The sequence below is a fragment of the Typopeltis vanoorti genome, chromosome 18 (genome assembly GCF_054136105.1).
Source record: "Typopeltis vanoorti isolate ZY-2024b chromosome 18, IOZ_Tvanoo_1.0, whole genome shotgun sequence".
NCBI classification, from domain to species: Eukaryota; Metazoa; Arthropoda; class Arachnida; order Uropygi; family Thelyphonidae; genus Typopeltis; species Typopeltis vanoorti.
In genome coordinates this window covers 81,528,353-81,544,887 of record NC_143566.1, presented here as the reverse complement: position 1 = coordinate 81,544,887, position 16,535 = coordinate 81,528,353, and the positions used below count along the sequence as shown (strand labels likewise).

The window sequence follows — 16,535 nt, the reverse complement described above, 5'->3', positions numbered from 1 at the left end:
CGGTAAGATGAGTGTCGATGCTCTGACCGTAAAGAAAAAAACACGATTGTTATCTGATGCCTATAATATCAACAGTCAAAACATGCCGACTCGGACGTCGCCAGAATGAACAAGGTCCACGATACCAATCGAGCGATCGGGGTTGGATCGAAAAGTGGGATACCGAAAGGAAACAGAAACTGAAACTAACAGAACTACTATCAGTAGGAACATGGAATATACGGACGCTTTGGATGTCAGGAAAACTAGAACTACTTCGCGAGGAAATGAAGAGATATTGGTGTGATATATTAGGACTGGAGGTGATGCGATGGACATCACCAGCAGAGATAAATGGATGCAAAGTCATATGGTCAGGGCATGACGCCAAGCACGAAGCAGGAGTTGGCTTCCTTCTTAACAAAAGAGCTAAAGAGTAGTGGTTGCCGGTGAATTTTAAATGGAAATGCTGCCTATACAAAATAAAAAAAAAATATTTTTTTCCTAATAAGTAACCAATTTATTATTAAATAAATCCGCAGATTTATTTATTAATAAATTGGTTACTAATTAGGAAAAAAAGAATTTTTTTTATTTTATATTGGCAGAATCCCCACTTGAAATTTCACCGGCGGCCACTGCTAGAGAGGCATTGTTAGAATACAAACCAGTCAATGAACGAATCATAGTAGTAAGATTTCAACCAAAACCATTTAATATATCAATAGTCCAGATATATGCAACCACATCTGACAGCACAGATGAGAATATTGACTTAATTTACAAAGACCTGACAGAGACAATTGAAACAACACCAAAGCAAGATGTACTGATTATTGAATGAGATTGGAATGCCAAAGTCGGAATAGATAATGATGGTTGGGAAAGCGTAATGGGAAAATATGGTTTTGGAGAAAGAAATGAACGAGGCGAAAAATTGAATAGAATTTGCTGTGGACCACGAGATGATGATCTGTAACACAAGATTCCAACAAATGGAAGTGGCGATCAAATAATGGGAAAACCGAGAGCATGATCGATATGATTACGATAAAAAGAAAATGGATAACATCAGTTATCCATAACATCAGTGGCGAAATTTTCAAGGAGCGCATATAGAACTCGGATCATAGTTTAGTGATTGCAAACATCAAGTTGAAATTAAAAAGAAAATATAAACCCATTATCAGAAACGAAGAGATACAGCAAAAATAAATGAATCAGAAATAGGAAGAAGGTACAAAACAGTGTTAGAGGAGAAACTAAAAAGGGTGGACAAAGGAAAAAAAATTCGAATCTGAGAGTGTAAGGATGAAGGCGACAGAAGATGGAGTTGAAGAAACAATAGCAGAAGAAGAGAAGATCAAGAAGTGGATTAGACAAGAAACACTGAAGTTAGTATAGGAGAAAAGAATGTTGAAGATAAGATGGGATACATCAGAACAAATAGAGGAGCAATATAGAAGAAAGTGTAATATGGTGAAAAAAAGCAGTCAGAATGGATAAGATGAAATGGTTAGAAGCCCAGTGCAATAATATAGAACAGCACCGGAGAGCATAAAACTAGGGAGGTGTACAAAATGATTAGAATCATTAATAGAAGGTGGAAACCAAAACAGACCACAAAAGTGATAAAGGCAAAGTATTGATGAATAAAGAAAAAATTGTACAGCGGTGGACAAGTTACTGTAGTGAATTATATGAAGTAAACTTTATTTAGATAGCGTTGGGAAACTGACTGAAGAATTGAAGCAGATATCACCACCATGTAATGAGTATGATATGGACATTTTAACAGGAGAGGTTGAAAAAGCAATAGGACAGCTAAAACACAACAAGAGTCCTGGTAATGATAACATCACTGGAGAAATGATTAAATATGATGGCGAGAGTATGGTTATAGATATGCATCAACTATATAATATGGTACGGAAAGAAGGAAAAATGCCAGAGGAGTGGGTGAAATCGATATTAGTGACATTATACAAGAAAGGAAATAAGCTAGAATGTAAAAATTATCGAACAATTGCCTTGACAAGTCACATTAGTAAAGTGATGACAGTAATATTGATAGCAAGATAGAGAACACAATTGGAAGCATACCTTGCAGACGAGCAAGCAGGATTTAGGAAACACAGAACTACAATTCAACAAATTTTGACTGCGATTAATAGCAGAGAAAATAGGAGAAAGAACAAAAACATTATATAGTTGCTTTGTTTATTTTCAGAAGGCATTTGACAGTATCGACCAGAAAGTGACATTAGTAGTCCTAGAATCCTATGGAATTGACAGAAAACTAATAGCTATATTAAAAGATGTTTATAAGAATGCAGTTGCAGCAGTTAGAATAGGTGATGATTTGGAGAAATGGTTTTAAACAAGCAAAGGTACTAGACAGTGTGGAGGGGGACAATATAACCAAGCATTTTCATGGGACATTTAGAAAGAGCAATGGATAAAATGAAGGAAGATGCAAAAGGAATATCAGAGCATTGGATAAGAATTAACAATTTGAGATTTGTAGATGACATGATTATTATTGAAGAAGGCGAAAGAGAACTACAAAAAACACTGAAACTGCTAAATGAGGAATGGAAGAGATTTGGACTTGTTATGAACTTGGAAAAAACAAAGACAATGGTATTTGATCAGAAGAACATGAAACAAAAGATACAAGTGGATGGAACTGATATGGAAAATGTTGAACAATTCACATATTTGGGAAGTAAACTGACATATGACTTGAACTGTAAAAAAGAAATAAAGATCAGGATTGCAAAGTGAAGAACAAATCTGAAGGCCATGGATAACATCTGGATAAGCAAAGTGATCAGCCTGCAAACAAAACCAGAAGTACTGGAAAAATACATTTTAGCGGTGTACTGTACAGATCTGAAACATGGATAATAAATAAGGAATCAAGAAAAACAAATTTTGGTGTTTGAAAGAACTTGTTACAGGAAGATTCTAAGAATAGGATGGGCAAAGCAAGTCAGAAATGAAGAGTTCTATCGCAAGATACAACCAAAGCAGAATCTAATGCAGAAGATTATAAAATGGAAGTTGCAATTATTTGGACAAATCTGCAGAATGAGTGAGGACCAGAAGATAAAGACATTAATGTTTTGTATTATGGATGGTGTGAACAGAAGAGGTGGGCCATACAGAGAATGGATAGATGACATAAAGGATTGATGTGGAAAGGGTGTACAGTTTCTGCGACACTGTTCACTGGACAAAGAAAGGTGGAATAAGATAGTAAAGGAGGCATCGGACACTAACGGGCAGTGGGCCCATGGTTCGTGATGATGATGATGATGATGATGTAGTGGTTCTCAGTAAGAGCTGCAAAATACCCCTCAACAGCTGCAATCACCTCTTGATTCGAATAAAAACGTTGACCAGTGAGAAAGAGTTTTAGTTTTGGGAAGAGACAGAAGACAGAGGGAGCTAAATCGGAGAAACAGGGCGAATATTCCAACAATTCATAGTGCAAGTCCCTTAATTTTCCCATTGCCAAAACACTTTTGTGGGCAGGTGCATTGTCCTGATTAAAGATGAATTTTTCTTCTGCAAACCGGGTCTTTTCTCAAGAATTTTTTCGTTTAGTCTGATTAAAAGATCGGAGTAATGTTCCCCGGCTATTGTTTTACCATTTTCGAGATAATTAATAAACAAAATGCATCCCAAAAAAAATGCCATTACCTTTCCGGCTGACGGAACCGACTATGTCTTCTTTGGGCTCTGAACAACTGGCTTTTGTTCACTGTTCTGACTGCTGTTTGGATTCTGGTGTGTAATGGTGAATCCAAGTCTCATCCATAGTAATAAATCGACGCACAAAATCAGTTTTATTCTTGTTAAAACGCTCCAAGCACTTATCAGAGATTTTCATGCGAGTGCGTTTTTGATCTGCTGTGACCAAGCGTGGCACTCATCTTGCGCAAAGCTTTTTCATTTGAAATTCTTCATTAAAAATATATTCCTACACGTTCTTTTGAAATGCCTGTAGTCTCAATACTTTCACGCACTTTGACTCGCCGGTCATCCAATACCATATCGTCATCCAATGATTCCTGGCATTATTACACTTTTTGGACGTCCTTCGAGTGGATCATCTTCAAGGCTGACACGGCCTTGTTTAAACTCTGCAGCCCATTTCTTAATTGTCGAAAACAAAGGAGAAGAGTGCCCATAAACGTTTGTGAACTTTGAATGAATTTCGTTTGGCGTTAAACCTTCGTTTTACAAAGAATTTTATAACCTCACGATACTCAATTTTATCCATTTCAAGAGATACAAACAACACTTTTGCTTCAGACAGCTGTATAAAACAAACTGCTTGATAGAATGACTTGCAATTTCACATGGATGCTTATGACAGATGTACAACATAGGAAAAATAATCTTGCCAATACTTTTGCTATCTATGGTCGATGCCGAGAACATTTCAGACTACTCTCGTACAGTTTTGAGACGTTTAGTCAATCTTCATACCATCTATTAAAATCTGAATTGTAATTGTCTTGAGTCAATTCTTGTAAGAACTGTAGTAATGAATTTCAGTAAATCCCAGTTATCTCAATAACTTAGTTCAGGTGAATGGATGAACCAAATAATAGAAGAAGGTATTTTAAGAATTTAGATTACCTACAGTCGATTCATAATGATAAAGGCCTTTTCAAAATTCGGGTTACAAATAATAATAATTAATAACAATAATAATAATAAATCAGCTAATGCCTTTTATTCCCATATAGGGAGCAGGGGCAAGGCGGTTTTAGCCATATCTAACTTTTGGAGACTGAGGGACAGTTCACTCTCCATCGGTAGTCACTCAGAGATAGCTTGCCTAAGACTATTGCTAATTATACATGGCGTGGCGTTCAGTGAAGAAGGATGACTTGCAAGTGCCGCCATCTCGTGGTTCCTAATCCTAACAACATGTTTACTGTCTGAAAATAATGTGGATTCTACGGTCAGTTTTCTTGAGTATATATAAAAAATTAATGTACACTGCATTTTGTACTGAACCTTTGTACTGTACAGTACTTAATAATAATAATAATAATAATAATAATAAAAGCTGGTGCTGAAGCGGCTTTTATTCTCCAAAGAGTAGAAAAAGCAAAACTTTCCTTTCTTTAAAGAATAAAATGTATTAGCAAGTTTATTTAATTTTTTAAACTAAGATATTATATATATAGGCAGAAGATGATTCAGCATTTAGTGTCACTTACAGGATGCAACAGAAAGGGTTGGATAAGATAGTTTTCTTGAAAGTGTCGAGGTTAGTTACTGGAAACAATTTGTAAGGCAACCGAGGAAAATGGAATAAAAGAAAGAAAGGAGAGGAAAATAAATTGGATGCGTTTCCAAGAGATCAAAGGTATGTTGGGCAGCTATTGCACTTCTTTTAAAAGGTTTAGCGGAAGGCAAAGGAATAACGGATGCCACTTCAGTGGAACAGTGTCCATGAAAGTGCTATAGAAAAAGCAAAAAGATGAAAGAACATTGAGATGGTATTTGAAGTGAGACGGTGAATTGATGCTATCTCTGAACACCATCAAGGATAGGTAGATGAATTTCAGATTTCCACAGAGTTAGTAGCTGGATGAAAAATAACTCTTAGTTCTCAGAGGCTATGAAAACAATTGATTGGTGTACAATTGAAGATAAGGTAAGATGAGTTGATATTCATTTTTTTCCAAGTGGGATGGCGATGGCAAGACTACTTTATTTATTTATTTTTTTTATTGAAGCAGTGAAGTTGACCAGGTTATCTTCTCGATATTACAAAACAGAACAGTGATAAGTGTTTTTGGACTGGATTCAGATCTTAAAAATTGGGATGTTTGTGCATTGCAAAGTTTGTGATATGAGCAAGGTGAACAGAGTGTACCATCATCAAAACCGAGGATAGCATTGTTGATTGATAGAAGGTCGGTTCTCCAAAATGGCTAGTAATCCATCAGGCTTGAAATGCATTATTATATATAATGCATTATACGAGGGTGGTCTGAAAGGTTCTTGGCCTAACAATGAAAAACGAATTTATAATTTCACAATTATTTTTATTTTTCAACATAATCTCCCTTAAGACTAATACATTTATTAGTAAATCAACAGGTTTGTGTCCACTGTTTTGACTGCTGTTTTGATTTAGTGCGTAATGATGAATCCAAGTCTCATCCATAGTAATAAATCGACGCACAACATCTGTTTTATTCTTGTTAAAACGCTCCAAATACTGTTCAGAGATTTTCATGCGAGTGCGTTTTTGATCTGCTGTGAGCAAGCGCGGCACCCATCTTAAGCAAAGCTTTTTCGTTTGCAATTCTTCATCCGAAAGATATCCTACTGTACACGTTCTTTTGAAATGTTTATAGTCTCAGCAATTTCACGCACTATGACTTGCTGGTCATCCAATAACATATCGTCCACTTGATCAATGATTTCAGGCATTGTTACAATTTTTGGACGTCCTTCACGTGGATCATCTTCAAGGCTGGCATGGCCATGTTTAAACTCGGCAGCCGGTTTCTTAATTGTCGAAAACAAAGGAGAAGAGTGCCCATAGACTTTTATGAATTTCGAATGAATTTCTTTTGGCGTTAAACCTTCTTTTACAAAGAATTTTATAATGGCAAGCACTCAATTTTATCCATTTCAAAGGATACAGACAACACTTTTGATTCAGGCAGCTGTATAATACAATCTGCTTGAGAGAATGACTTGCAATTTGACATGGATGCTTATGACAGATGTACCAACTTAGGAAAAAAAAATTGCTGATAGTGTTGCCATCTATGGTCGAAGCCGAGAACGTTTCAGACCACCCTCATATATATATATATATATATGTATACTACCACCGGCCACTGAATTGGAAACCTTTATTTACATATACGTCACTTACGCGGCGCATATGCAAAATATTTTTTCACGTGTTATAAACTCCGCCATGTGTTATTAGCGACTTTTTAACATATGCTGCTGATCAATAATCTTCAGCCATGTTGATCACAATGGGAACAAAACAATGGACAGTTTGGAATTCGATAAAGAGCCAATTGTAGGTGTCCCTCTGGCTGGAGCCACGATTTTGAAAAGAGCAAAGCTGGCTGATATCTCTATAGTTGTGTCAGAAATACCGTAACTTGACCCTGGAAGAATCGAAGAAAGTTATGTGGTCCAACGAGTCATGATGCATATTGTTTTGTACACCAACGGTAGGGGAGAGTTTGGTGGGGAGCCCCACGAGGCAATGATCTTAGCTTCTCTTGTAAAACTAACATAAGGATCTGGAGGTTGTGCCATGGTGTGGGGTGTGTTCCCACCAACAGAACGTAAACAGATATTGCTGGAAGGTTGGTGTCCTTCAAGGAATATCTAAAGATTGTTGGCAATCAAGTGATTGGTGTCTCCCTTGGACGACAAGGTTACTGTCCACCGAGCAAGAACTACATATCAGTAGTTTATCGATCATAACAGCGACTTCCGCCATTCCTGGCCACCACAAAGCTCAGATCTCAACTTGATTGAGAATGTACGGAACATGTTTGAAAAAACAGATTCGGGAGTAATATCTTCTTCCGTAAAATCGAAGCCATTTCAACTACTGTCTGGCAAACGCCTGATGTGTTGTAGAAGTAAGCATATGCAGTTCAACACCTTGTGGAATCCTTGTTAAACTAAATATGTGCTATAATTCGGGCTGAAGGTGGTCAACCAGGCATTAAATAAAAACTTTCTAACTCAGTGACTAGTGTGTGTGTGTGTGTGTGTGTGTGTCCCTTTGTTTTTAAAGTACTAATTTTTGAGTCAATGTCTTTTATAATTTTCGTTTATTTGTATTTCATTATTGCCATTTCACGTTATTAAGTGGTTCTATGTATATTCACATGTGATTTCCTATACTGAATTCTTACGACCAATTTATCATCATCGTTTTTCTTTAAAAAAAAAAGCAGACATGTTAAAGACTTCGCATGCCTTTTAACATATTAAAATAATTTCATAACTACCTTGTTCTCGGTAATTTATTCTTGATTAATCAGATTAATAATTTTGATATATAAAGGGTGAACCATTCCATTTAAATAAGTTTTTCTATGCACAATTCTATTACTTTTTTATTTTAATTATTTCAGACAATCAAACAAGTTCTATAACTTCGTAATAACTTTTTTTTATGGCAACACCATTCATTATTGTATTAGGACTCAGTTTGTTACTTTGGAATATCAGATGAAGTTGTTTCTAGATATATACTGTAGTGATTATGTAAATGAGGTGGATATTAAATCCAGCATTATTTCAAAACTGATATAGAAACTATGAAAGTTTCGTAAAAAAGTTGACAAGAGAGCCTACGGGAATACACTCGCCGGCATTCACGAAATGAGCCCATTTCGGTAAGGTTTCACTAGCCTGACAGCTATTTCGAACTGGTTGGGTCTCCTCAGAGGCCAGGCAGAAACCTTAAGAGAGCAAAAACTCTCGTTCAAAACTAAGGAACTTGAAGTGTCAGAGAGGTGCATTTTTCGTAAGCGAACTCTAGGTGGGTGCATAAAGTATTTATAAAAATTAATTAATATTTTAATTGACTAAAATTTAGTAAATAATTAAGGCTAAAACGGCTTTGTTTTCCCCCTTTGAGGAATAAAAGTCATTAGCGGATTTATTTATATACCTTTTTGAATTTAAAAACTGAAAAAAATAATATAAATGAACTTTACTTCCTCAAATTCCCTCAGAACAGAGCATTAACGATTCATTAGTTCTGTAATACTTCGAAAAAAAAAAATATATATTTCAATTTTGGTTTTACAGATAATTCGAATGACACAAAGAAATGAATGGCTTGATATTCTGTACGGATTGAAATTCTAAATTTCATGAAATCTATATAATCAGTGTCTAAGGCAACCTGTGCATACATATCAATGAAGAAAACACCTAAAATCTGGCTATTTTTTTAAAACTTTTCTTCTTCTTCTTCTCCCTTCTACATGTTAGGCCTACTGGCCTGTTACAGAGCAATCTTAAGCTCTTATAACTCGTACCCGTCCCGAGGATAACGTGACTACCCCTATCCTCCCGGTATATTGCGTGTGTTCATGGGACCGGTTTGCCTGCTTGCGGGAGAAAAAACAGCAAATAAACTGTGGAAAAAAAAACCCTTATGTCCACGCCCAAGGCCTGCTAACTTGGCTATGTCTGATAAAGACACTCCTTCCCCAGGCATATGGTTGCGAAGTAGCCACTAGGTTAACCGCAAGGACATTATTACTAGTATTATTTTTAATTGGAAAAGCCTAAAAATGAACATGCTCATTTTTAGGTCTTGTTAGGCATTATATTCGTTTGTGCCCAACAAACTCAAAATAATAATAGTCTTTGCAAAATTAACAAAGGATCAATGGAGAACAGGATAGACGGTTGAAAATCTACTACAGGATATTTTTCGGAACTGATATTTCGTAATCAGCAGGGGCGACTCGTGCATAGGCACTAAGGAACTGCAGTACCCTCAATTTTTCTCGATATATAAATATATTTATTAATTTATTTATATTTTCTTGTAATATTTAATTTTATCATCGACAATCCTATACAATTCTCTTAATTTGTATAAAAAGTAATAAAAATCCATCTTGTAGCACTTAGGAGGGCGAAGGACGCTAACAGCACTGCTTTTAGCACAGTGTCATATTGCTATGTGCTCAAACATACGCACGTCATAGTGAGATGCGAGCTATTAGTGTAATGCGGCACTGTCCATCGCGCAGTTCCACTGTTGTTTATATGCAGTTGCGCCAGTAGTAGAGTGTTCGTAGTACTTATCGTGTTTACTCCGTCTCTTTAAATATTTGGACATTACAATTACAATTAAAGGATTTAATTGTAATGTCCAAAAATTGTAAATCCATTTAATTACAATTAAAGGAATGGATTTTATTTTGAAGTAATTTTGAATTATACTAAACTGTATATTTATCGATAATAAACAATATTTTTTGATGTTCAATTTTTTTTGTTAATTTTTACCATAATTTTGATATTTTATTCAAACACGTATACACTGTACATACAGTGTGCATAAGTTGCAGCACCCCCATGATTTCAAGCCACGAGCCGCCACTGGTAATCAGGATTGAGGACGAACCAACTAAGACTCGTATGAGGCCATGTATCATTTCCATTAATTGCGCATGTTCTTCTGGCCAGTTTGCTTGTTTTAAAAGATAAAAAAAATCTGTGGCTCCTGACAGTAGATTCAAAAGATTGGAGTAGCATCTGGTGCTATAAATCTTGTTACGTTTCTTTTATTCATTTTAGAAATGTACGAGGTGTTACCGAAAAGTTCAGGGAATTTGAATAATGCACGCAAACCAATCGTAGTAAGGCCTTCAGTAAGGAGCGAGCAGTACTCTTTGTCAATCAGCATGCCAACAAGGAGTAAGCTAAGAGGTTGAGATCTTGGGTTACATGTATTTTTCTTAAAGTCGTGTTTTAGTGTTTCGGCGATTTTCTTCGCTGAATTAGGCGAATTTTAAGGAGAAAAAAATATGCATCAAATTTTGCTTCAACGTCAACAAAATTGCTTGCTTAAAGAAGCATTTGAATGCCGCCAAGTTCACCGCTGCCTCAAAAGCACGTGGAGTTCGTAGCAATATCAAGTCAATGTTGATCTCTTTTTTTTTTTTTTTTTGACATTATCCACAATTGCAAGTTTCACTGTAAGATTTTGAAGTGACTAAGGACGAGCATTCGGCGCAAACGGCAAAGAGGTTATTTGCTTGACCTCTCCCCTGCGACTTTTTCCTGTTCCCCCAAGATGAAGTTCCGGCTGATAAGACGTCGCTTTGACACAAATAAGGAGATCCAGGCAGAACCGCAGGACAGTCCTAATTCCCACCATCTCCTTATTAGGAGTTAGGGTAAGTAATTTTTTATGGTCAAATTCCCCACACTTTTGGACAGCACCTCGTATGGACCTGATTTAGAATACTATGGGTGACAGATAGGTTTGGACAACTGCACTTTGAATTGGCATCATGGCTAGAAAATCATATTATAACACCGTTGATAAACTCAGTATCTGCAGTGATGAATTTCCGTGGTAAAATGCTTACACCTTTCAATAGGACAATTGATCACATTTCTAATCGTCAATATAAGGACTTGGTTACAGAGACATCGTGATATGGGCCGAGTAGACTAGAATTTTAACTGATTATTTGTGAAATGAATTTCATAGGTGTGTCAGAAGTTGCTGGACAATATCTTTTTGGATTTGACGAAGGAATGATGAACTGTTTCTACACACGCATGTCCAAATTGAAAGCAACTACGGGGTATGTTGCACTCCAAATGTTACTGTATCTTAAAATGTATGTAGTGATTTGTTTGGATTACTTTTTGTATTCCAACATTACCTAGGAAAACAGTTTATTTAAAAATAAAACCGCCTAGGTACAGTCATTGCTATGGTGAACATATGTATCGATCTATACATATGAGCATATGTATAGATAGATAGATGACTACTCATTCGGGATTAAGGATATCATGAATTATTATTGTGTGAAATAAAGTTCACGCATGTAGATGAAATACGGACTACATAAAGACAGAATACTTAGAGCAATGTATTTATTTCCATATTTTGCACAGGTTTCATACAGCTTTCATAATATCTTTCTGTGGCAAAATCTTAGCAGATCCTGTAAATAAAATGAAAAACAAATATTTATTTCAAATGCTTTCAAATTTAATCATAATTACTATTTTTAAAGAAGTTTTCTGTTCAGGCTATATACACCGCTGCATCAGAGTTGTTAAGTAAATGAATCATTGAATTAAAGAAACGTGCAAATAGGAACTTTCAAAGAATCTGGCAAGAAAGATCGACATATGAAGAAACCAACACCAAAATAAGAAAATTTTAATTTTAGTGTAATCACATATTCTTATTAATTTGTTTGTCTTTGTATAAAATCTAATTTTTTTTTTTTTGAGTATACATTCCAGTAAATTGTCTCGAAATCAAGCAAAAATAAGAATTATCTTCTTAAATAACGTGTACAATTAGACATCATAAGCTACTATTATTACAAATTCTTATATTAAGAGACTGTTTAACTCACCGGAAGTGAAGTTTGCACTATGGGTGCGCTATGAGTAGGCCTTCCGAAGAAAGACCCAAGTTCAAATCTTGTCCGACTAGAGGAACCTTTCTTCAGCCAGTTCTAGAGTTAGTCAATCTCTGATACCGGCAAGCAGGTTTTTTCGTCCGGAAACCGGTTTTTTGCTCCCGTAATCTCAAGAAAATCGACAGCAGAACTCACACTATTTCAGACAATAAATATATTGTTAGGATTAGCGACCACAAGATGATGGTACTGTCTCCAGCTGTCTCTTCACTGGATGCCATTTACAACTAGTGATAGTCTTGGGCCAACTGTCTCTGATTGGCTATTGGTGGAGAATGAACTTCCACCCCAGTCTCCAAAAGCCTGCGGAGTTTACATACGTAGTGCTAGGCCTCCCGAAGAAAGACTAAGTTCGAATCTAGCGCCGACTAGAGAAAGGAACCTTTTCTAGGTATTTTTCGACATTTCTCTGGGTGATTTAATTTTTTTTTTTTTTCATACTAAAGTGAAACAAATCTACAGAAAATGCAGGCTATTTCATGCATAATAAATGACTTTAGGGTTTCGGGCCACGAGATGGCGGCATTTATCTGCCATAATCTCTCCTATGAAAGTCTTGATTCATTTAAAACTTTGAGTTTGTGTGAAATTTACAAAACATTATCAGATGCAACCTCGAACATAGAGAGATATAGAGAGATAGATAGATCGGTAGAGAAGAGATTCAAGTTTGATTCTCGTCATGACAAGAATCTTAAGCTGGGCTTTTTTTTTTTTTTGCATCGGAACGTGAATTAATTGGTCTCTCTACGACTCTGAATGGTTTAAATTTGGGTTTTTCGCTCTGCTAAACAAGGAATTGGCAAGAGAATGCACATATATAAAGGATATTTTAGATTCAATATGGTTGCCCGTCTGGCTGGAGCACGATTTTGAAAACAGAAGAGCTGACAGATTTCTCAAAAGGAGAAATATCTTGGGTGTTGAGTCAGTAGAAAAACAACCCACATTGCTTGTCTAAGAGGCGTAACTGTGGTAGTAAGACAGTCTGTCAGGAACGAGTTCGCCGTCGTCTGATAAGGCTTGTACGGACAAACATAACTTACGGTGAGCAGATATTGACCGAAGCATTTAATGATGGCTGTTCCCGATCCATATTTCACCGAATGATGCGCTCGGACTTAAAGAGGATCGGTACCGGAGGTGGCATGCCTGTACGAAAAGCACTGCATTAAATAAAAGTTTAATTCAGTGGCCAGTATGGGTATTATTGATATTGCTTGTTAAAGATATCATTGCCTTTTGAATATTTAAATCTTATGATAGTGTATTTAACAAATTTTCATCTCGTTCGTTTTATCGCATTTGATTTTATCAATGGAATATCTCTTCGTCTAATATGGATTAGTTTGCGAATGCAAATAGCGTTATTTCTTTAACAGTAATTGTTCAATAAATTTAACCATTCATAACTATTCGTAAAACAGAATTTCACCACTTTTTTACAATCAGAAAATGAAGAATAACAGTATTAAAATAATATAAGAACAATATAAGATAGTATAGCCAGTTTAATACTATTAAATTGTATTAAAACTCTTAATAAAATAAACACTAAGTACTCAAATACTCACCGCAGTGACTAAGCATGGGATTTAATATCTGCCGTATGTTACTCTATAGCTATCATAGCGTGGACTTCTATTATATGGCTCGCTTCTGTAATAGTTATTTCTGTAAGGAGTGGGTGATCTATATATTCTATAGGTGGATGGAGTGGGTCTAGGTCCGAATCTGTTTGGTTGAAATCTGAATATTTCAGGTTTTCGGCGAAGCCAAGCTCCAAGTTCATTAAATGAAGGACGAAATCTGTTGTTGGTCATGGACACACTTCCATAGCGGATTTCATTTTTATTGTTTCCACCATAACCTTGAAAAGGACCGTTGGGGCCTTCACCAGCAAAAGCTTTGAGTTTTCCTTCTCGATTGACTTGCACAGATTTTAGCCAGTAGGGTCTTTTATTATTATTACTACTAACGGCTGCTGCAGTAGCAGTTGTCACTATGACAACGAGCAGGAAACTCAGAAACTGTAAGACAAGTTCATTTCATTCATTAAAAAAAAAAAACAATAAAAAAAAACAGAGCAGACGATTCAAACAGGCATAGATAAAAATATTAATTCAATATAATTGAAATATAATACTCCATAATAAACAGTGTCAATACTTACAGTTATTCTCATGGCTAACCGAAAGATCAGAATCAAATTAAGGAAATATTTCAATCCTGACTTAGGCCCTTCTAGTGTGGTTAACTACAAGGTTCTCATATTTATATCTTAATTTGCTCTGTAGGAAGAAAGCCAGAGTTTTATTTCCTTGAATATTTCGTATGTGATTTGCTCATTGGCAAACACGTCATCAGACGATTTCGATATCTAACTGACATTCTCTACGTAAGAGGGATTCCCGATTTTGTGATTTTTTTTTTTTAAAGATACAATACCGAAATAAACATCCGCAAGATTACTTTTGTTAAGAGAGTATACAGTAAAAAACTTCATTCACGTATCTGTTTAAACTGAGTGATATTTGCAAAGATGGACATCGAATGAGTTTGCGTGACATGCAGGCTGAAAGTAGAAAATGCTCACGAAGGCTGTTGGATAAACAGTGCATTGCATGTGATGGAATGGTTGGTGTCCAATGGAGTCAGGTACTCCTTGTTGTCATGCAGAGAGCAAGTTGCATAATTTTTTGATCGAAAAAACTACTGAATGTAGAATCTAAACTGAGAATATTAATTAATTATCATTATTTGAGCAAGAGTGGTTATGAATGACTGCGTTGAGTGTCTATTTATTCAAAAATAAACCCTTTTTTTGCACATTTGCTCTGATTTCCCTTTCACATTGCTGGCACTTGATGTCTGAAAAAAACTTCCTGAAAAAAAAAACGCTTTGAATATCGCTAAACTATATTTGGTCACTCAATTAGATAATTTAAACTGAAATATATTGTTTTTAATTGACCAGTGATTTATAAACATACAAGTTTTGTTTGCTTGTTTTGCCAACGAACTGTTCGGCTTCTTCAGGGCTAATAACGATAAGAGAGAAAACTCAAAAGTGGCTAGTACAGAGAAAATGGAGTAACACTATCGTATAAATTAAAAAAAAAATTGAAACATTACACGCATGGAGCGTGTTGTATTAGTCGTTGTTGTGTGAGCATGTTCCGTAGTTAGCGAAATGAAATTCTGGCAAACTGAGCCTTATTAAGGTTTTCCATATGTCGGCTATTATCATTCCATGGTTTCTGTTAAGATTTTCTCCAGAACGGAGGACTACTACGGTTTCCTTGAAGTTTGTACAACGGAAGTCTTCTTCTAGATAAGGCATGGAGCTCTTATCCCACTCAATGCTGTGGTTTGTCATCGCGAAATGATGGGCTAGACCTGAATTGTCTGCTCTGTTGTTATAAACATCTCCTATGTGTTCTTTTTTTTTTCGAATTTCTAGGCTTCTCGACGTCCGTCCTACATAGTTTAGACCACAAGAGCATGGGATGTTGTGCACTCCAGTGTGTTTGAAGAAAACATTAATATCTTTTGGTGATCTTAAAACGTGGCGGACAATCTTTACAGGTTTGAACGCAACTCTGATGTTGAAAGGACTAAGAAGGTTTGCGATCTTTTTTCGACACAGTACCCGCATAAGGAATAATTATGAAAGATCTGTATTGAGTGGTGGTAGGTTGTTGTTGTGGGGGATGCTATGAAGAATCCTATTGATAAAATTCTTGGGAGAGCCATTGTTTATTAATGTTTCTGATATTTGAGTTCTTTTTCTTCTGAGATGATGTTGGTGGCTCTATTTTTGAGTGTATTATGCTGAACTCCTGGGAATATGGTGAGTTGATTTGAAATGAAGGTAGCGTCCAGTGCGTGTGGGTTTGCGGTAGACTGTTAGTTTGATTTGTCCATCTATCAGTTTCGTGATTAGAGTGTCTAGAAGTGGTGGTTGATTATCTTTTTCCAGTTCCAAAGTGAATTTTATTTTTTGATGGAAAGCATTTTTTGTTAAAAAATCCAAAGGAGTTGTTTTTGTGTCCCTCCAAATTATGAAGACATCATCTACATACCTCCACCATACTAAAGGTTTTGGGTCTAATTTTGAAAGGATGTCTGTTTCTAGCTTTTCCATGAACAGATCTTCACAGGGCAGTGAGAAGGGGACTGTCCATAGCCAAGCCATTTAGTTGTTTGCATATCGTGTCACTCCATTTAAAATTTGAATTCTTAATGCAAAAAATAGTATTTTCCCCTAATGCAAAGCACATCCCCTTACGGAGATGTATGATGCTATACATTAAAATCAAGGGCCACTAC

General features: G+C 36.0%; 1 protein-coding gene across 1 annotated transcript; it reads right to left on the bottom strand.

Annotated features, from left to right (window-relative positions):
* Window positions 1–11,626: 11,626 nt before the first annotated feature.
* Window positions 11,627–14,423, bottom strand: LOC150096848 (uncharacterized). Its single transcript, XM_090408740.1, has 3 exons — window positions 14,377–14,423; window positions 13,778–14,233; window positions 11,627–11,714 (listed from the first exon to the last, which is right to left on the bottom strand). Exons 1-2 carry the CDS (start codon window positions 14,386–14,388, stop codon window positions 13,799–13,801), a joined length of 447 nt encoding a protein of 148 aa, XP_090264866.1. The 5' UTR covers window positions 14,389–14,423; the 3' UTR covers window positions 11,627–11,714; window positions 13,778–13,798.
* Window positions 14,424–16,535: the final 2,112 nt, after the last annotated feature.